At 52.1% G+C, this 21803-nt stretch overlaps 1 protein-coding gene across 1 annotated transcript in view; it reads left to right on the top strand.

Annotated features, from left to right (window-relative positions):
• Window positions 1-21803, top strand: part of NXN (nucleoredoxin) — a 140585-nt gene that overhangs the window by 112937 nt on the left and 5845 nt on the right. The window contains exons 2-7 of the mRNA XM_024564674.3: window positions 2791-2908; window positions 4780-4913; window positions 5403-5503; window positions 7109-7215; window positions 19753-19932; window positions 21654-21778. Of these exons, the coding sequence (XP_024420442.2) occupies window positions 2791-2908; window positions 4780-4913; window positions 5403-5503; window positions 7109-7215; window positions 19753-19932; window positions 21654-21778 (765 nt within the window). The remainder of the gene's footprint in view (window positions 1-2790; window positions 2909-4779; window positions 4914-5402; window positions 5504-7108; window positions 7216-19752; window positions 19933-21653; window positions 21779-21803) is intronic.

Here is a 21803-nt window from a genome sequence, read left to right as displayed (position 1 = left end):
CAGTCTGCAGGGCCTTAAAGGTCTGGTCCCTGATTGCCCTTCTGACCTCCCCTCCCCATTGCTGCCTGGCTCCATCCACTCCAGCCTTCCCTGGTCCCTGCTGGCCTCTACACCCTTCACTGGGCCTCAGGTGGCTTTCTCTCATGCGCTTATGGTTCACTCATTGTTGGGGTCTTCTGCTCAAATGCCATTTCTTCCAAGAAGCCTTCCCTGATTACTCTGTAAAATATATACCACTCCCCTCAGCATACTTTGTTCTTACCCTGCTTTGTTTAACTTTTATCAATTACAAGTGTCTGCAGTCATTTTTCTGTTCATGTTCTTGTCTCTCCCACTAGAAGAGAAGCTCTGCAAAGGCAATTTCTTCATCTGCCTTGTTCTTTCTCGTGTCCCTTGTGCTTCGAACAAGGCTGGCGCTTGGAAGGTTCTCAGTTAGTATCTGTTGAATGAGTTTTGGCACTTAACCAGTTATAAACATACTGGGGAAAAACAGTCTTCATACAACAGTTTTTTATATATATATATGTTTATATATATGTTTATATATGTGTTTATATGTATATGTTTATATGTATATACACAAAAGAATGGGATCTAGGTCACAAGTGGTAAAATGGAGTTGTAAAAACAGCTAATTTTAAAATATAGACTCTTAAAAGTAGGTTTTCAGTCTGAAGAGAAAGGCACACTATTCATAAAAAAATAATTAGGCATATATACATATACATATGTGCCTAATTATCTATATATATGTGTCTAATTACCATAAGTAAAAATATTTATATGCCTAATTATCTTTATATATACATATACATATGCCTAATTATCAAATAGGTAAAAATGAGGCAGCAAAAATGGGGTATCTTTTTTCCTGCTAAATTGGAAAGCTAACGCTGGTGATGATGCTGGCGAGGCTGCTGGGAGTGGGCATCACATTTGTCCCTGGCGGCGATCCAGCATAAACATATGTCTGAGCTCTCACGGGTCGTGAGTCATGGGCGATTCCTGTCTCAATTTTTGTGATGTGCTGCATTTCCCATTTTTCCAATAATTACCTTTTGTCTCCTAATAATTACTTTTTAAGCCAGAAAAATCCAATGATCTTAATCTTCCTTTTTTTTCCCCTTTAAAATAAAGAAATTACCCTGGCTGGATCCTTGCACTAGCTAGTTTGCGAAGCTAACCCCAGCAGCCGACGGTCTGGTTTAGTTGCTGAACCTCTTCTCTTAAGACTGTTTACTCTGAATCCTGTACCAGGCATCCCTGGGATGATGCCGTCAGTGCTGGTCTTTGAAAACTAGATGTGCAAAGTCACTCTTGCTCTGAGGGCCTGGGCTGGCTTGGGGATCCCAAAGGAAACGTGGGCCTGGGAAAAACACGCAGCTCGAAGGCGGGGCCCATCCCGTGTGTGGTGGGGTCCCACACCCTTCCTGCCAAGACCCAGATCTCCACAGGCAGGGGCAGCCTAACGTTTCTTGGCAGATGTGCTGCCCAACTCCCTCACTGCCTGGGGTTGAATTAAAAACAATAATCACAGCCACACGTGGCTTTCCCTCTGCTGGACGCAGCTGGACTTCTGAAGCCTGTTTCCTTAGACATATCCGTGCCCTTTTCTGCCCATGCCCAGTAGCCAGCTCTCCTGTCTGGGCCCAGCCCCCAGAAGAGAGGCTCACAGCTGAATCACCGATGGGCCATTCTTCAGTTTCCCCTTGTTTCTTTCTTTCTTGGAGGTGCGCTGAGAGCTCTGCATTTCGTTTAATTATGTCGCCTTCTGGGCTCAGCAGTGACGTTCCCGAGCACCCAGAGGCTCACCTGAACAGTGTTCACCCCCATGGCTGGGAGCATAGTGAGCCCGCACGTACTTGGCTCCTGTCTGTGGGCTGTTGCATTTATGTTGGCTCAGCTGTGTCCCACTGGGATGCTGGCCCTCTAACAGGGCGCACAGTCAGCCTCCAGAACCTGCCAGCAGATTGTGGGTTGTTTTGAGTGGCACCGAGACTCGAGGGCTGGGGCTGGCTCAGGGTATTGCTCCCTAGAGTTTGCTGGCCGAAGGGCACACGCGCATAATGACTGCCAAGAGTCCCGGCGCCTGATGAAGCGGTGAGCGGGGCAGATTTTAACTACTGGTCTTCTGTAGGATGCCCCATCCCTTTTCCCTTGGGGCGGGGGGGGGGGGGGGGGGCCCCGCGGGGCACAGCACAGCAGGGGAGCATCTGCCTGCTGATAGGGTGGAGAGGCACCAATAAAAAGCCTTCCTTTTTTCTTAACCACCTGGTCTGATTGTGTTCAAAAATGCCTGATCCAACTTCATTTTTTTTAAAGGCTTTATTTATTTTTAGAGAGAAGGGAAGGGAGGGAGAAACGGAGAGAAACATCAATGTGCAAGAGAAACATTGATTGGTTGCCTTCTCGAATGCGCCCTGACCGGGGCAACAAACCTGCAACCCAGGCATGCGCCCTGACTGGGAATCGAACCCGAGACCTTTCGCTTTGTGGGATGGTGCCCCACCCAGCAAGCCACACTGGTCAGGGCTCCATGTTCATCTTTATGCTATTAGAGAAAGTGCCAGGGAGAGGTAGGAGAGAGATCTCCTATAGTAAGTGCCGTCCATCCCTCGTCAGCCTCGCCTGTCCACTTTGCCCAGCCAGCCCTGCTTCCCATCAGTGACTCATTTCTCTGTGCTTTTGTGTTTTCCGGTCCCTCCACCCCTCAGGTCCGAGGGGTCAAAAGAACTCTGCAATCAATTAATCTAGTTCGAACTTAACCACCTTTAACTTTTCTTCTTACAGCTAAAACTTTGGAACAAATATCGAATTTCCAACATTCCATCGCTAATATTCCTCGACGCCACCACCGGCAAGGTCGTGTGCAGGAATGGGCTGCTGGTGATCCGCGATGACCCAGAAGGTGAGACCTGGCCTGCCCATCCCATGCCCCGACCCCCGTGCAATCAAAACTCCACGTATAACTTTGACTTCCTACTGTTAACTTCCCGATAACATAAACAGTCAATGAACACTAATTTTGTATGTTATATGGATCGTGTACTGCATTCTCACAATAGCGTAAGCTAGAGAAAAGAAAGTGATGTTAAGAAAACCTGAAGGAACAGAAATACATTTACAGCACCGTGTGTTTTATCAGCACTGTAAGTTCGCATCATGGTTCCGGCTACGTGGCTTTACCTGTGAGTTTTTTCAAACTGTCGGTTAAAAAAATCTACACATAACAGACCCACACAGTTCACCCATGTTGTTCAAGGGTCAGCTGTATATGTAAGTGGGTTCATTTGGCTAAAGAATATTGACTTGGTGAAATTATAGTATTCTCCAGGTCATGGTTAAGACTTTTAAAGGGATCGGAATGTCCCTCCTGGGAGCTTTCATTCATGGGCTGAAGGTGCTGGAGTCCAAGGGGGGAGTTCTGCTTTGGGGGCTGCGGAGGCTGTGAGAAGCTGCTGGAGCCCAGGTGCTGACTGCTGGTGCTGTTTCCACGGCAGCTGCCGCCTTAACAATCAGAGGCCGGCTAAGCGATTTTATTTTCCTTTAGAAACATTACCATAGCAAGGTGGCAGTCTCTGTTGCCCTCATGGGCTCAGCGGTGAGGGCACCTCATTTCTTGATGCTGCCCACGCCCTGCAGGCCTCGGTCTCGCTGGCTGGCCAGCTGGTTGCTCCGCTCACCCTGCTCAGTGGCTGTCGAACGTCTGCGTCTCCCGCCTTGTGCTGCAGGCATAAAAGCGTCCTAAGGCCTTCCTCCCACACGGATTGACTCGGCTACAGGATTCAGGCCTGATTACAGATTTTCCAGTATAAATTCCACCTGCTTCAAAGAATTGCCTTCAGTAAAAACCAGGGCATGATAGAACTAAGTTTTTACGTTTACGTTCTCAAATTCACACACACACACACACACACACACACACTCACTCTCTCTCTCTCTCTCTCTCTCTCTCTCTCTCTCTCTCTCTCTCTCTCTCTCTCCCCCCCCTGAAGCTCCTTAAAATGCTGATGTCCCTCCTCCCTCTGAAATGTTTGGATCCATTTGTTCAGGGTGGGCTTGGCCACCTGCATTTTCAGCCAGTCCCAGTTCCTCCCTCCCATCCTGCCCTTACCCCAGGCAATTTTGAGGCAGTGGTCTGTGGACCACCCTGTGAGAAAACACTGTTGATTGAGCTGAGAGCATATTATTTGCTCTTCCTGCCTGGGGCTTAAGTGTCATCAGAATTCAGACCATCTGGGTTGAGTGGGTTTTACTGTCTCCTTTCCCTATACTTAAATTCTTATCTCACTTGGTTCCCTGGGCCCCAACCCACACTATCCTAACCAGAAATTCTGGGGGTGGGGCCCAGGAGCATCATATTTTAAAATTCCGCAGCAGATTCTAGAACACAGTTGGAATTGTCAGGCGATGCTCCCCCAGCCTGGCCCATTGTCAGAGTTACCGGGGGGGTCTGCTTGGCAGTTTTTAGACACACAGCTTTGGCCCTGGGTCCCGGGACTTGGGGTGTGACCTGGGCTTCTGTTTTCTTCAGAAACTTCCCAGGAGATGGGCCCTGGGATCACGCAAGTTTGGGAACCGTTGCCTGGAGGGTAGGTAGGACTCTGTCATGGAGAAATCCTACTTTTACTCCAGTGTTCTTAGCTGCAGATCTGTGGGTGTGTTAACAGATACTATTTGATGATGAACATGTCACACTCTGCAGCCCTGAGGCCTCTTGGGTCAGAAGCCACACCACGGAAGAGTCTTAACCTTCTCGCGGTCTATTGCCTGTTTCAGGTCTGGAATTCCCTTGGGGACCTAAACCCTTCCGGGAGGTCATTGCAGGGCCCTTGCTGAGAAGTAACGGGCAGTCCCTGGAGAGCAGCAGCCTGGAGGGGTCTCACGTGGGGGTCTATTTCTCCGCACACTGGGTGAGTGTCCGGTCCTTCCTTAGCCCAGACAGAAGGAAGCAGTGGTATCACCACCAAGACCAGCTGTGATTGGCTTCCGGAGGTGGGACTGTTTGGGCATAACTTCCCCGTGTCCTTCCTTCCTCCTGTGCCCAGTGCACTATTGGCATGCAATGAGTGCTTACGGTTATGAATGATAATAGCGGCAAGAAAATGACTTCTTTTGACTGGTCTAAAAGGATAGCTTTCTTAACCCATTATGAGGCGTCTAAGAGGCCCTGAGGGGTTTGTTTAACAGAGGCCTGCCTGCAGTTTGTGAGGGGTGGGGAGGGCACTGTGCTGGATCCTCGCATTAGGAGAGACATGTTTGTTTCTGCCTCTTGTATGACCCGGTTTTGCTGGCCCGATTCTACTGGGGTCTCACTTGCCTGCCCTCTGATGGCAAGTGGCTGGGAAAGGGGACGTTGAAGGTTCAAAGTCACGCTACAGGGTCCCAATCTTGTCTTTCAGTGCCCCCCCTGCCGAAGCCTCACCCGGGTCCTGGTGGAATCCTACCGGAAGATCAAGGAGGCAGGCCAGAAGTTTGAGATCATCTTTGTTAGCGCAGACAGGTAATGTTAGCGCGGCTTTCCTTCCCTGAAGGTGATGGACGTGTCTTTCTGTCGCCTCACGCTTCCCCCTTCCGTAGTGTAGAGCTTGGAGACCGGGATGGGGGAAGACATAGCTGGGAGTATTGGCAGAGGGGCAGGTGCATTTCACGTTTACTCTCAGAACTGTCTGTAGGGAAGCCAAGAAAAACTTGTTCTTGCTGCAAATATGGAGGTACGTCCCAATTCAGACCAGGGTCATTTAAGATTATTAGGGTGCATTTTTGTGATGGGTTCAGCGTTTGGGGTTGTGCTGAAGGGTGTTGGGGGAAGGGTGGAAAGAAAAGGGCAGAGACGCATGACTGGTGCCTGTCTTAGACGGCTATGCGGTCACTTCCCTTTGCTCTGGGCGCTGGCACAAAACCCAGAAGGGCAGACCTTTTCCTGGAGTACGTCAGGTCCTTTTAGCCTCAATTTCCTCTGCGTTTTGCCCTCTCACTGGCTCTACTCCCCAGTGACCTTCCTATATCACACAACTCCGGCCCCAGTTCAAACGGAGCCACCAGCTGCTTCTGCCAGGTGCCTGTCACAGAGCACTCTGAGATGCCAGTGCACGGAGGGTGTCATGCGCTCTTGTGGCCTTGATGTCTGTGCTGTTTCACGCTCGGTTCCGTGGCCTGTGGTCTCGTCCCGCTGTCCCACCGCTCCCCACCTCAGGGCCTATGAGCCGGGCAGGCTTGAAGCTGTGCCAGGTGGAGTAATCACTTGTTTAAAGCTGTAAAACAAGTCTGCTTTACTGAGTGTAATTCACATACAACAAAATGTGTACATTTTAGGTATACAGTTCAGTGAATTTTGACAAATGTGTGGACCAATGTAAGCATCACAGTTAAGATAGAGAACATGTGCATCACTCAGAAGACTCCTTCATGCCTCTCTCGGTCAGTCTCACCCCCAAACCCCAGTTTCAAGGAACCCCCAACCTGCTTCCTAGCGCTTGATTGAATTTGTCATGTCTGGAATTTCTTGCATGTGGAATCATGGTGTTGACGATCGGTTAGAAGTGTGGTCCTGTGCACACCGCTGTTACGTGCACAAAACAGAAGTGTGACGGGAATGCAGTGTCCAAACATCTAGGGTTTTTATAAAAGTAAGATTCATCTGTGTTGAAAAGTGAAAAGGGCCCCGGCTGGGTAGCTCAGTCGGTTAGAGCGTCGTCCCGATGCGGTTGCTGGTTCAGTCCTTGGTCGGGGCACATCCTGGAGTCAACAGATGAACGCATGAGTCAGTGGAAGAGCAAGTCCGTGTTTCCCTCCCCTCCCCTTACTGTCTCTCTGATATCAATCAATCAATCAATAAAAGGTTGGACATGAGTTAAACCAGCAGGATGCAGGGGAGCGAGCTATGGAAGTGGCCTGGTGGTTCCATTTGGTCTCCGCACGTTGTGTGGAGCCCTCTGCTTCCTGGTGGACCCAGAGTGGGAGGAACAGCCCCCTCCTGCGTCGGAACGTGATGATCAGACACCCCTGCATCGGTAGAGCCCCAGGCACAACTTGGTCGAAGGTGGGGAGGACCCAGTGGCGGTGCATTCGGGGTAACAGAGCCTTGTTCCCCCGTGTGTGTCTGTAGGTCAGAGGACTCGTTCAAACAGTACTTCAGCGAGATGCCCTGGCTTGCGGTCCCCTACACCGACGAGGCCCGGCGGTCGCGCCTCAACCGGCTGTATGGAATCCAAGGTAGGCAATCCCGACTCCGGGGCTTGTTGGAAACCTGCTCAGCCGGGCTGTCCACCCCTTTGGCTTTCCTTTCAGAGGGGAAAGAACTTCTGTTTTTCCATGAATGTGCACTTGCTAATTTACCATCTTCTAAATTACATGCGATGAACTTCATGTTGTTGTAGGTTAAGCCCCATTGAAACCGTCCTAAGCAAAGTACTTGTCCAATGAGACAGCTACTTCTCACCCCCGGGCCTCGTGGGTTCTGACATGGCCCCGCCACAGAGTACACGCTCCTCAGTGCCCTGGCCGAAGCCCTGTTCCTTGGGTTTTACTGTCAAGCAGAGCTGCGAGTGGTCTTCGGTTCCATCACTCAGGTGCTTTGAGGCTCAGTTTCCTCATCTGCAAAGTGGGCGTGATAACTCTGCACAAAGACCTGCCGGGAGCGTTCATGGGGTAATGGACATAAGGCATTTCTCCTGGTTCCTGAGCCTAATGGTGAGGGTTAGTGGCTGTTACTTTGTAGGTGAGAAAATTGATTTCCCGAGAATGTTGCAAACCAGGACTTGGAGTACTGATCATGTTTTTTCAGAGAAAACGATTATTAGTGAGGCCACTACGTTTTGTTCTTTAGTATGTGGATGCCTCCTTCCAGCCTTCATCGGCCGGGTGTTTCCTCGGCAGAGCACTTACCGGGCCTGGTCAGAGTTGACTCATTGCCTTTGTATCGGCAGCACCAGGCCCTGATCAGCCTCAGGCAGAGAGAGCTCGTGCCTGAGTCCTCAGGGCTCCATGGGTTACATGGGGAGTGAAAAAAAAAAAAAGACAAGATTTACCTACAAAGTCCACGGCTTATGGGGGAGCGCATCAGGTTCTTTAACTTTTTTTCTTCACCATTTACAGCAAGCACATGGCTGTGTTTGGAGCCAAAGTTTCAAAAACAAGTTGAGTTCTCAGTGGGTGCCCTCAATTTTGGATGTGCCTAGGAGTCTCAGCGGGGCTGGCTGGCCCGCATCCCTAGCCCGCCCCCAGGTGACGCTGGTGCTGCTGGTCCAGGGCCCTGCCTTGGGTATTAGCAGTCCAGGTCTGCTAAATTTCTGAGAATGTTGGAGGCTATGCCTCCTATTACTAAAAAAGATGAAAGCAGTTCCCTTTCCTAAGAGCAGTTGAGTGGCCTGGCATTGTTTACTGGTCTGCAAGGAGAGGCGGCGAGTTGGGCGAGTTAAAGGGGACGTCACGGGCTCCTGTCTCGCGGCATCCTGCTCTCGGCGAGACTTCATGCTGCGTGCTCTGGGTGGGACCAGATGGTGGAGTAGCCACATCAGGAGGGGAGGAAACTTCATCTCCCTTCATTCATTTATTTACTCATTCAACAAATATTTGCTGAGCGACCCTGAGCAAGTTACTTAACCTCTCTTTTGCTAGTAAAATCAGAAGGTTTCAGTGTTGGGCACAGAGTAGTCACTTAATAAATATTTAACTGACTGTCTCAGGGGAAAAATGAGATTCTTACAGCCTAAAAAACAATCCACTCTTGGATGTCAAAATGCTTAAACACAGGCAGCCGACAATATCAGTAACAAGACGGCAGAAGGATGGATCCCCTCACAGAAGAAGAGTGCTTCCCAGGTTCCAGGCCAAAAGGGGGAGGAAAGACGACTCCGACTACGAAGATGGGAGGGGGGCCGTTGCCCTATGATAGCATCAGAATGGATAGGGAAAATATTCAGCATGATTTACTTCCATGAGTTACAGATGAAAACACGGATTTTGTACCTATCACATTTGCAAAGAACTCCCCTGCCAACCAAAATAATAACTATAATCCCCAGGGTCGGGAATAGAGCGGACGGAGCAGATTGCTGGTAGGAATGTAAATCAGGACAACCTTTCAGGAGAGCATTGGTGATATACATCAGAGGCCTTAACAAAATCCATAAAATGTTTCATTTAAAAATCCCTCTTGTGGGAATCAATGCTCAGGAAATTAACCTCAAGCTCCCAGCAAAAGCTGAGCTTCTCTTGAACAGGTGGTGAATTTTTGGTTTTAGGTTATCTCTTTCATATTTGTGTACTTAGAATTTCATTACAGACCACGATTCTTTCTTTGTGTTAGTCCCTAGAAAACCCAGAGATGAATTGGTAACCACTTGAGCCATTTTTGCAACACTGACCATTGCTAGGCGTGCCCTTGACCCTAGCTTCGCTTTGTCTTCCTTTCTTGGTTTCCCTTCGGGGTATGTTTTCATCTGTTTCTATTGGATTTTATCATGCACTTTTGAAGCCACCTGAAATCCTTTTTGGAAGATAGAATAGATTTAAATTCACAGGATTCTATTTCTCAAGCTCCACCAGCACCGAGCTCAGTGGGTGGCCCAGGGCTGCCCCTGAGTGGACAGGGCAGACTTACCTCGGGAAACTACTACAGAGTGGAGTGCAGCAACATTAAAGAGTGTGGTACGGGCACATGGGAGACTGACACTTGTCCCAGAGGGTGGAGCCAGGGTCAGGAGGCCGCTCCACATTTCCAAGCGTGTGTCATTGATGGGGCAGCATCTCTTCCTCCCCAAGGCAGGGAGCTGCGTTGCCCTTTCCTGGTTGTGGGGTCCAACATGATGCAGACCTTCCTGGTAGTCAGTGCCAAGGCCGTGGGGTCAGCTGAAACTAATAAATGACCAAAGGACAGTCTATGTATATAATGCAGAGGCAGTTTGAGGGTGGCGGCCTGTGCCCTCCCCATGCTCTGTGAGATGCTTCAGAGGACCCTTTGTCGTGGGGGTGGGGTGTATAGGCACAGAACAGCAATCTCGTAACAGAGATCATGGGCCGTTCAAGAATTCAACACAAGCTTTGGATGCACCGCTAAGGCTGGAGGGCGCCCTTCTGTGGAGCGTTGGTAGGGCACAGAAAAATTAAGTGGATTATTTTCTGTCTGCCTTCAGAAAGCAGAGAAGGGAACTCTCCTTCTGAATCTCCAGTTTTCACCATATAAGTATTACAGATGGAGGAGCCTTGGTTGTTAGGTGTGGCCAAGACAGCCAGAAAGTGGGTGACCACCACTGAGGAGGAAGAGAGTGGAGTTTACCGAGATCCACTCATGCGGCACCATCTCCGAAGGCCCTGGCAGCGCGTAGGGGTGAGAAGTACGTGCATGGTCCCTGACTTCAAGGAGCCCTCATCTGAGAATCGGAAAGCTGATCTGGAGAGGCTGTGCACCCAGGCGAGCGGTGGCCAGCCAGCCAGCCAGCCATGCCGCAGTGAGAGAATGGGAGGTTCATGAGGACCCCGTTCCAGCCAGGGTGCCTCCACTGCATCCCAGCCCTGCACCTGGCCCGTCCCCCGGCTCCTCATCTGCTGGCTCCATGGCACACACTCCCCTGCCATCTGTGCTAGCCTCTCTTCAGCTTGCATCTGTCTGCCCTGCCACCTTCCCACCTCCTGCTTTCTCACTCTCGGCTTTATAGTCTGGCACAGTGTTTTGTGCCAGCTGCTCCTTGGTCACTGACCTCTTGAGCTAAAGCCTCAGGACTCATTCCTGCGAGCTGCCTGTCAGACGTGGCCTACTGACCGTGATCTGTCTGCTCTGGCCCTGTGAAACTGGAGATGCATTAAAGCACAGTGAAATGAGACTGTAGAAGAGCAATACAACATTCTTATAAAGGTGGCATTTAACAAAGGGCCACATGATGGAATAATCTGAGGTCAGAGAAGACTTGCTTGGAGCTGTTAAGCCAAGGAGGCTTCCTGGAGGAGGTGGCTATGGAGCAGGGCCTTAAAGAATGTATGGGGTTTAGTAAAAGCCTTGGGACATTTCTGGGCAAAGGCCAGAGTAGGTTGCCCATGGTATACTACAGGGAGAATGGGCAATAGGCTGATGATGCCGTGCTGAGGTCCGTGGACTTGACCCTTTGGATTTCTGGAACCTTTTCAAAATGTTGATCGAGGGGAGATCAGTACAGTAGTAACATTTAAGCTACACTGGGAGAGAAATCCCAGAGGCCAGTTGTCCATTGATGTTTCTTTCTTTTTTTTTTTTTAAATTGAGGTAAAATTGGTACATAACATATTAGTTTCAGGTGTACATAGTACACAGTAATTCAGTGTTCTTTACGGTACAAAGTGATCACCACCATATGTCTACTTGCCATCTGTCACATTTCTAAACTTAATTCTACATCTTCTTGGGTTTGAAAGATGCTCACCTAAAAAGGAAATAATTGTGTCCTTCCAGTTACATCGTTTTAGAAGTGTCTTCCCTGCTCACGGAGGTTGCATATGTGGATGGCCCTCGTCACAGTGCTGTGTCCTTGCCCTCCAATAGGATGCTCTTCCCCTTTGGAGCCCTGTAGCTCAGGTCCCTGGTTTGGGGTCATTTCTGAACTCTTCTCTCTAGCCTCAGAAGCTGGCGACTCCTCCCTAGGCTACACCATCCTTTGATTGAATTTTGCATTTCTTTACCTCTGAGGATAATTGAATGCCTCCAGTGTAGCTCTAAATACCTTTGAACTTGAAGGGGTTATATATTCTTTCATACTCTTCATGGCATCACAAAGCTGAAAATTGTTTTTGATTGAGTTCTGAATATTTCTGAGCTTGGTGTGACTCTGGTTGTAACTTCCAGAGTCACTGCACCCATGTGTTCATATGTGTGCCTGTGTAGTCGGAGCTGTTTTTACTGCAGTACTTCCGGCCCCAAACGGGCGGGGATCAGCCCACACGCCAGCGCGTCCTTTGGCGCCCGCTGCCGCACGCACACCACTCAGTTCAGTACGGACGCCAGGTACTGGGTTGGTCAGAAAGTCCGTTGAGTTTTTTCTGTAAAGTAAAGGACACATTTTTCATTTTCACCAATAACTTTATTGATTTGGACATTTTGAGTGTGTTGGCTATCCCCTCCTATTGGCTTCTAGTGGGCAGATGCCGGAGTGCTGCTAAACATCTTCCAGTGCATGAGACAGCCCCGCAGCAAAGGGTTATTTGGCCAAAACGTCAACAGTACCAAGAAACTTCACAAACCGCTTTTGACACGTTCAATCACTCACAGCACCTTCTCCGTACACTGCACAAATCTTTTTATTATTTCAGTTGCATTTTTACCTTTCTTGAAATAGTAAAGCATAATATGCCAAAAATGTTGCTTATTTTATTCCATCATCAATATTAACATGACTACACAAAAACTCAGCGGCTTTAATGTTTTTTAAAAAATTCATGCTCGCAGGACAGCTGTCACAACACAATCTAACAAAATTGTTTAGGATGAAGTTAAAGACAACTAAGCACTATGAGAGCCCTCATATGCAAACGAACTTTTGGGCCAATCCTGCCTTGCCCCCACTTCAGGTGCCACTTGCAAGTCCCAGTCCTTGTGACTGACTGGCTATATACGTCAGGGTTCCTGTGACCTCCTCCTGAGCTTCAGTAATTTGCTAGAACAGCTTACAGAATTCAGGAAAACATTTTACCTACTATTACTGGTTTACTATAAAGGATACAACTCAGGAACAGCATAGGGCAAGGTTCTGGGGAAAGGGCGTGGAGCTTCCACACCTTCTCCAGGTGCGCCACCCTCCCAGCCAACCTCCATGGCCCCAGCACCAGCCTGGAAGCTCCCTGCACGCGTCCCTGAGGGGTTTTACGGAGGCTTCATTATATAGGCACAACTGTTTAAGGCATTGGCCATTCGTCATGAATTCAACCTCCAGCTCTTCTCCCTTTCCAGCAGGTCATGGTTGGGGGGAGGGGCCTGAGAGGGTGGAGCTGGATGTTCCAACCTTCTAACCTTGCCTTCCCAGGTGGCCAGTTCCCATTCTGAGTCTATTTAGGCCACCTGCCCCCAGTCATCTCATTAGCATACAAAAAGCCACTCACCACCCCCAGATTGCAGGGGTCTTAAAAGCTCCTATATCAGGATCTGGGACTAAGACCAAATATTATAACAAAAGATGCTCCCTGTTACCCCTTATGACTCAAGGGAGTATAAGGGTTGAGGAGCTCTGTGCCGGAAACTGGGGGCGAAGCCCACTATTGCCGTATTATTATATTACACAATCACACACACATACACACACAAGGGCAGTGGGAAGGGTGCTGTCTCACGTACCTGGCCCTCAGTGTACCCTGCAGGGCAGGCTCTGGGAGGACCCAGGCTCCCCCTTGGGCTCTGTGCTCCCAGCTCTCTGCACTTTGTCTCCTCCTGAAGCATTTAGGAAGGCGCTTCCACAGAGCAGCTGCAGGCGCACTCCCCAGCACCTCCCAAGGTGAGCCACCTCCCCCTGGCCTGTCCATGCTCCTTGCAGGAAGCCCGCATCTTGACCTGACAGTCACTGTGTGCGCGGAGGTGCAAGGGGGCAGAGCTTCCCGCGCTGTCCTGACAGGCTCCGCCGGAAATGTCTAGTGCAGAAAGGACTCGGCCTCTCTCAGCCTCTGGGCAGCGGGGCTTAGAACGTGCCTGGGCCCAAGTGCCACCCAGCGAGAGGAAGCAGGCCTTGCATACGTGCCAGCAGTTACAGTTGGTCCAGGTGTCCACCCGTGTGGTGGGAGAGTTTGAGTCTTGAGACCGCTGTCCCTCAAGTCCCCATATCACAGAGTGGCAGCGCCCACTGCGGCCCTGATGATGGGTTTGTCCCGGGCTGGCCAGGCCACAAGCCCCACTGCTGCCGGCGGATGCATCGCAGGCTTCCTCCTGCTCTGGACTGAGCCCAGGATGTTAGCCAGCAGCCTTCACCCGCCCACCTGAGTTCACCAGGGCCCTGGCATTCGGCCTCCACCCATTTCCTTTGTTTTCAGAGAGTAGCTGGGTTGCCCCGAGGCGGAGGGCCTCCCTACCCCCAGAGCTTTATGCAGACTGTGGAATTTGCAGCCCTATAAGCTTTTTAAAAATGCCTTTCTGAGGGGAGGGTTTAGACACATTTGGCAAAAGGCAAATCCCATTAGCAATTGTCTAACTAATCCTGGCGGTCAGAGAACACCTTGTTCTTCCCAGGGAGGCTTAGAGCCCCTTCCCTCCTGGGTGAGGGGCCCTAGCTGGTTTTGTGCGCCCCCTCCCCTCCCCCGTCCCCAGCCTTTGGGGAAGGCAGATGGAGCCTGGAGTGGATGCTGGCCCAGCCACCAGGGGAGCAGATGCTTTAGGCCTGGCTGCAGGGAGGCCGTGGTGCGAGGGCCATTCGTTCTCCTAGGATGTGTTTGTCTTCAGTTTCTCTGTTGCCTGCTTGTTTTTCTGCTCTTCCTTCTCTCTTTCCTTTCCCCTTCCTTCCTCTTCCATTTCCCACCTTTCTCCTCTATCGTTCCCTCCCTTTGCCCTCTCCTCTCCCCTGCCCCTTTTAAACAATAGAGTTAAAAAAAAAAAAAAAACAGAGTTGAGGCAGAATCTATTTATTTTAGGTATAAGCAAAGCATTTGGAGACTGTCTTTCAATCAGTGGAGGGCAAGGGGCCGACAGTGGTGTTTTGAAAACAGAGCTCAGTGTTAAAAGGGCTGGAGCAGGTTATCTGGAGATGGCCATGGACCTGAGGTGGGGGAGCTGGCCATGGACCTGGGGGCATGGAGCTGGCCATGGACCTGGGGGGGAGCTGGCTGTGGACCTGGGGGTCGGAGCCAGCCGAGGACCTTGGGGTAGCTGGCCCTGTAGGCAGAGGCTGGGGGCTGCCTCTGGACCTACTGAGGAGCTTCTCTGTTCTGTTTTGTTTGTGCTGTTTTAAGAAAAGGAAAGAAGGAAGGAGTGAGTAACAAACACCCACCTGGGTCTTTGAAACATAAGCGAATGGGAGCATTAAGACAGACAGGTGGGGTTCTCCTCACCTCCCTGCACTGCCTTTCCCCTTCCTGCAGCCCCGGGGACTCGGCCTTATCTGTAGTGTGTATCTTTATAACCTGTTTTCATACGAACTGCACATATACGAGTCCATGAGTAATAGGTAGTCGCGGTGGGTATGTATTTTGGAAGCATACTTAAACGCTGACGTGGTGTAATATTCTGCAACTTGTTCTTCTTGTTTAACATTATGCTCTCAAGATTTAGCCTTGTTGATATTTATGTCTGGTTTGTTTCTTCTCAGTGCCGAGCAGTGTTTCATCGTGTGCCTATGTCATGGTTTATTTATCTGTTGCACTGGGAATGGACACTTGGTTGTTTCTGGTATTTTTATGTTTTCAGAACATCGCCACTAACATCTTCCTGCCCCTCTCCCGATGCAGGCACGTGCCAGGCAGCTTCGGGCCTTCTGGCCGCGTTCAAGTGGGCCCAGACCCACCGCTTTGATTCCCTTGGGTTTCTTGGCGCCTCACCATACAAACCAGCTCTCTAAGCAAAGGAGAGTTTTAGGGGAGCCGGGAGGGATAGAACTGGCAGTCAATGAAGCCAAGGCACGGTTTGTACTGTCAGCCCCACCCCACGCCGACTGCCCCTCGGTTCAGTTTGCTTTTACTCTGTTTTAATGCATTTATCATAACACCATTGACGAAAGCTCGGACGTGTCCATCTCACCCGCATTCCTGCCTCACCGGCACAACTGTTTTCCATTTCTGCGCCCCCTTTGGTCTCTGTCCACATGCGTACTTATCTGCAGTAGTAATTGTACACGCAGCATTGCACGTTCTGTGTGTCCTGTGTAAGGCTACATCACAAGCACATTTCACCTTGCCACAGTCTTCCCCGTGACCTTGGCCGTGGCCGCACAGTATATCCCTCTGCTCACAGGGTAGCTCCCAGCACCCTCAGGTCGTGTTGCCACCTGGAAACAAAGAAAGCTCTCTGGGCTGTAACCTGCCCAGCTTCTCTGTCCCAGACGCCCCGTTGCCGCCACCTCCTTTAAAACCCCCTCTCTCCCTGGCAACAGAAAAGCACCGAGACTAAACTATGGGATAGTCTCAGCACATGTGGCTTTGACATTGTTTTAAATACCAAGAGGCCCCTCCTGGGAGGAAACAGTTTGGAGGGGCTTCCGGGGCCTTGTTCTTTCTTCTCTAGGTTTGGAGGGAGGAGGTCAAGGTGATTCTAGGCTCTGCTTGTGGTCCAGCACAGCTGCCCGGGCAGGGCGCTTGGGCTGGAAGCCCCCTCTAGGAGCACAGAGTATACGTTCTAGGCCCAGAAGTTAAGCGTAGGATGGTGCAGGTAAAAGACACCAACCCCAGGCAGACGTCACACGGTTCCTGGACCCCTTGCTGCGGGGCTCACGTTGTCCCTGTCTTCCATTTCTGTAGCTGACTCCCTCCAGCCAGTGTGGGGGGTTCCGTTTATCCTCCTAGAGTGAGGCACCAGTCTCCTGTGCCTGTGCCTTCTCCTGAGCCGAATACTCAACTTAGGATGATAGAAAGATAGTGATGGCCCTGGCCGGTGTGGCTCAGTGGATTGAGCACTGGCCTGCAAACCAAAAGGTCGTCTGTTCAATTCCTAATCAGGGCATGTGCCTGGTTGCAGGCCCGATCTCCAGCTGGGGGCATGTGAGAGGCAACCAATTGATGTATCTCTCGCACATCAATGTTTCTCTCCCTCTCTTTCTCCCTCCCTTCCCCTCTCTCTAAAAGTAAATAAATCAAATCTTCTTTAAAAATAGGGATGAACTTAATAATAATGAGACCTAATATTTATGGCATACTTACTCTATACCGGATTCTCCGCTAAAAAGCATCTTATACTTGCCATCTTACTTATTCTTGCAACAACCAAATAAGATAGGGAACTGTCACTACCCCTGTTCGACGGCTGGGGAGACGAGGCCCCAAGAAGCTAAGTGACTTGCCTGGATCTGCCTTAGAATTCTAGCCAAACTGCCCCCCGCCATCCCAGCTGGGAAACGGTAAGTTTGAGCAAAGCAGAGATGAGCTGCTCCTTTTCATCCTCTCCAGAGAAGCCCCTTGCTGATGTGCACGTTATTTTATATAAAGGCATCGATTAGAAATATTCCATTCCCTTTAAATTTCCCCTTAGAGGCTTTGCCCTATTTTCTCCTCAGAAGCCTCAGAAGTCCAGGGGAGTAGGAGCAGGGAATCCCTGACGGGGAAGGGAAAGGAAGAGGGGTTGTAGCCTCAGCCTCCTCGCCCACAGCCTTGGTGAGGGAGAGAAGAGGAAGATGGGTGGTGCAGAAACCAGCAGGCGCAGGGGTCTTCCTGTGCTCTCGTCACTTGTCCCCCACCCAGGTGCTGCGGGAGCTCAGTAGAAAGAGCAGCTGCTTTTACTACAGGCAGCCCAGGGTCCCTGTCCCAGCTGGGCCACTTACCGGTTGGATGGCCTTGGATGGATAACCAACCGTACTTCCCACAACCATCTGCTATGAGGGTCAAGGACTGATGGGGGGTTAGAGTCTGTTGAGCCTGGCACCGAGCAGACAAACCAGAGAGGCCAGCCTCCCTCTCCTGCCGGCCCATTCCTCCTGGAGGGAAACATGCACGCCGGGCTCTTGGGCCGAGCTAACCGAGACCCGGTGATGGGGCGGGGGACTGGCGTGGTGCACTTGGATTCTTTTCCCCGTCCACGTGCCAGAAGCGGGCATCTCCGGGGGAAGTCTGAGTGTGTCCGCAGTCCGTGCACCTTGTCGTCTTGGGCTTTCAGACTTGGGCTTCCGTGCTCAAAGACCCAAATACAAGCGGGGACGGCTTTCCCAGAGTCGTGGGGAAGCGGTGGGGAGGCCCGAGGCCTGGTGGGACTGTTCCTTCTTGGAATCAGCTGAGGACTCCTCTGCAGCCAGCTGGGGGCTCTCGGCCCTTGCCTTGCCATCCCGGTCCCCACAGGAGTGGACGTTAGAGAGGATGCAGCCATGGTAACAAAGAAGGCCCTTTAGAGAAACTGCGGCACCCAACCAGAAAGTGGACTTCTTTACCTTCAGATTTTGTTTCTCCTCCCTTCTCTGTCCCCTGTTCCTGCTTGCCTTCCTCAGGCCACCTCGGAATCCTACATCTGGGCTACACGCAGGCCGGCCGCTGTGTCTGACCATAGCAGTGGGCGGGCCTGGTTTAACCCAGCGCTTGTAATTGCCCAATTTTGGAGAGACACTGATTCTCTGATTAAAGAACTTTGCCAAAGCATTTTTGAGATAGGGCACGGTGATGGGAGGCACCCCTCTGCAGCCTTGGGTAAGGCTGCTGACTCCCAGCCCAGCCCAGCCCAGCCCTCTGGGACAGGGAGAACGCGGGCCTCCAGGGGCATCGTGCAGCCGGGAGGGTGAGGCTGGACCTGCCCATGTCTCCTGTGCTCCTACACACAGCCAGCCTCTCAGAGGCCCGGACAGCTCCAGGCGCATCTCGAAGCCCCGTGAGAACTGGCTGCAATGCGCTGCGGTGAGAATGGCTGTCCTCCAGAGCCCGTTTCTCTCAGGGCTTGTTCCTTAACACGCCAAGCCACTCCTTCTAATAAGTGCGAACATAATGGATTCGTTTATTCCTTTTGAAGACAGGACCGCCACCACATGCCTGCTGCGCGGACCGCCATGGCAGGTTAAAATCACCAGGGCCTTATTTCTGGTACCTTAGCGTACCCCCCACGGAGAAGTAAATGTCAGTGGAGCAAATTACCAACTGAATGCATTGGAATCTATAAATATTAAATTGCTCCGGCTTTCACTTGCCCATGTACAATTAAGGCTCTGGTAAGCTGCAGAGGACCGGCGGCTGGATAGTGTGAGGTCAGGAGGAACGGGTTGCTGATGGAGAGACAAGGGTCCCCGAAGGGCTGGGCTGAGGCTGACGCTGTGGGCTGTGGTCGGTGAGGGGTGGCTCCGGCTGCAGGAGAAGCACCGGGTACAGAGAGCCGGGAGGTGGAAAACCCAAATGCAACTGTAACCGAGGGTGGGGTTGCTCTGATTTTTCATTTGGGGCTTTATGGTCGAAGGGGTGTGGGGTTTCGGGAGCTCTGTGTTGCATTTCTTACCCCAGCCCAGGACTCCAGTGACAGGGTGGCAGCGTTGCCCTCTCAGCGTGCTCCCTCCAGGGACTGTCCCCCTCAGAGCCGGTATTGGAACCTTCCCAGGCAGCAGGGCTGGAGTCGGGGGCCCCTGGATCGCTGGTAGCCGGCTGTCCTCCTCCTGTCCTGCTGCCGCCCTGGCCCCAGGCTCCTCCCGGACTTAGCGCCCCCCGCCCCCTCCACCTTTGGTCGAACCCCCGTGGCATGGTGGATTCATGTTGGTTTATGCCTCTGTATGCTGCCTGGGAGTGTGGTTTTTACACCATCATTTAGGTTTAGACTCCTGGCAGGTAGGGGAAGCTTTTCCTGAGTCTTTGGGATAGGGTTAACATTTATCGACCATTTCCATGGGCTAAAACCCTGTGCGAAGTTCTTTAAGTACACAGCTCATCAATCTTTACATAGTGGGATAAGGTGGGAACCTCAGGACATCCACCGTGTGGCCCAGAGAAGTGAAGGGACTTGCTCGGGGTTCTGTGGAGAAGGTTCGTACAGACCTATCAACAGCATCTGCGGCTGCTCAGCGGCTGAGCCTGGATTCTGTCCCCAGGCTTTCCTACTGTCAGTCCTGAGCCGGGTCTTCTCCTGGGTCCCCGTGAACTCTGGGGGGAGCTGTCCCCTCCTGCTGGGGCCTGTGACCAAGCTAGCTCTCTCTCTTGCAGGCATCCCCACCCTCATCGTGCTGGACCCGCAGGGGGAGGTGATCACGCGGCAGGGGCGGGTGGAGGTGCTGAACGACGAGGACTGCAGGGAGTTCCCGTGGCACCCCAAGCCTGTGCTGGAGCTGTCCGACTCCAACGCTGTGCAGCTCAACGAGGGCCCCTGCCTCGTCCTTTTTGTAGGTATGAAGCACAGCGGGGGTGGGGGTGGGGTCAGGGTGGGCGGGACAGGACGGAACTCTTGGGGGCATGTCTGTCCCTACAGCTTCCTTCTGTCATGGAACAATGCAGAGCCTGGGCCTTTGTCTCTCCCAGCAGCCTTGCTTTTGACCCCAATGATTTATTCATGGCTCTCCCCCTGCAGGAGGTGTTCTGGGAGCTGCTGCTGTGCTTCCCTTCCTAGCTGCTTCCAACTGCCAGCTGGGAAGAATAGGTCAGGCCAGAGATGCTTGGGGTGGGGGTGGGGGGGGCCTAATGAACAGACCCTTTGTTGGGGAGGAGGCGGGGCTGCACCGCAGCAGCTGCAGGGGCCGGGCCCCTTCGGGCTCAGGCTCAGCCAGGGCTGCTTCCGCTGATCACCTGTGTTCTGACCAGCTGGCCCTGGGCTGCTGGAGCTGGCCCAGCCTCAGGTGACACCTCTGGCCAACTGCCCCTCTCAGTCTCCCCTGTCTGGCTCGCTGTGGCACTTGGGGGGTGACTGCTGGGAGAGGCTGGAGGACACAGGAACATTTACACTTGGCTCCCTGCAGCCCCGAGGATGACTGATCCCTTTTGCAAACAGAACAACTGCTGTGCAAGACCCTCCACACCCTCTGCCCTGGGACGTGTTGCTCAGCTCCAGCTCCAAGTAGTTTTGGGTCCGAGGATCATGGCTGAGAGGCTGCCATTCCTGCTTCAGTGAGGCAGGTTTGGGCATCTGTGCAGCATCCTGCCCCGTTCTCTGGACGTCTGGTTTGGAGACAATATGCAGACTTAGGGGAATTCTTAAGCGAACTACTTGCAGTCTGGTCTTATGCTTAGAGGACAGAGGCCACCTGGGGAAAGGTGGCCTTGGGGTTTCCTGCCTGCTGCAGCTCCCACACCTTTGTCCCGGGGGCTGGGAAACAATTCTGAACTGCGGGGCAATTGGGAACCTCACTGGCCACCTGCAGGTGTGGAAACAGGGTTCCAGAGGGCCAAAGCGAGCTCCCAGCATCACGGGGTTAACTAGGTACGGATCTAGAGTGTGTCCCACTCTAGAAGACTCGCTGCACCTTCTGGGTGAAAGTCGTCTGCTGGCACCTGCTCCCCCTGCCTCCCAGCTCTGCAACTTGGGGGTGTTGGTCTTGTTCTCAGTTACAGGGTTCAGCAGGAGCGAACCCTGGGGCCCCCAGTGTGTGCCCGCTCCTGGAGGCAAGAGATGCCCCATAGGGGGCTCTGGGGAGCCTGGTTGGGTGCTCTGCGTGCAGCAGCCCATCCCCTCCCAGGTGAGTCTGTTAGCTGTGCCTCCCCACGGCCACCACCTCTGCCATCTTCATTAGGAAGTCAGTGATCCGAGGTCATGGCATCTCATCCTGTGACTGAGAGAAAATCTACCCGGGACCTCGAGTCCTGGCTTAGGGGGAAGCTTAGCTTCCCAGGTGGGTTTGTGAAGCATTCAGTGAAAAGGATCTTGTTCGCTTGGGGCATCGGTGCTACTCAGTGAGGTGAGGTGCTCCTGGGGAGTGTGGTGCAGGAGAGCACTGCGTGGGCCAGCGAGTACCTGAGACCCACCCTCCTGCACCCGGGAAGCATGACCTGCACACCCAGGAACTCTTCCATTCAGGGGCTGCCCAGCTGAGCGATCAGGCCCTGGACGCAGGCGCCCTCACAAGGCACCACTCGCTGACAGGCCATTGTGCTTCCCGTCTCTCTCCCCGTCACAGATTCTGAGGATGATGGGGAGTCTGAGGCAGCCAAGCAGCTGATCCAGCCAATAGCCGAGAAGATCATTGCCAAGTACAAAGCCAAAGAGGAGGAGGCGCCACTTCTCTTCTTCGTGGCAGGAGAGGTGAGAGCACAGCCGGGGCCAGAAC

Source organism: Desmodus rotundus, chromosome 9 (assembly GCF_022682495.2).
Source record: "Desmodus rotundus isolate HL8 chromosome 9, HLdesRot8A.1, whole genome shotgun sequence".
Lineage (NCBI taxonomy): Eukaryota > Metazoa > Chordata > Mammalia > Chiroptera > Phyllostomidae > Desmodus > Desmodus rotundus.
The sequence above is the reverse complement of the archived record's forward strand: the minus strand, read 5'-3'. Positions and strand labels throughout refer to the sequence as shown.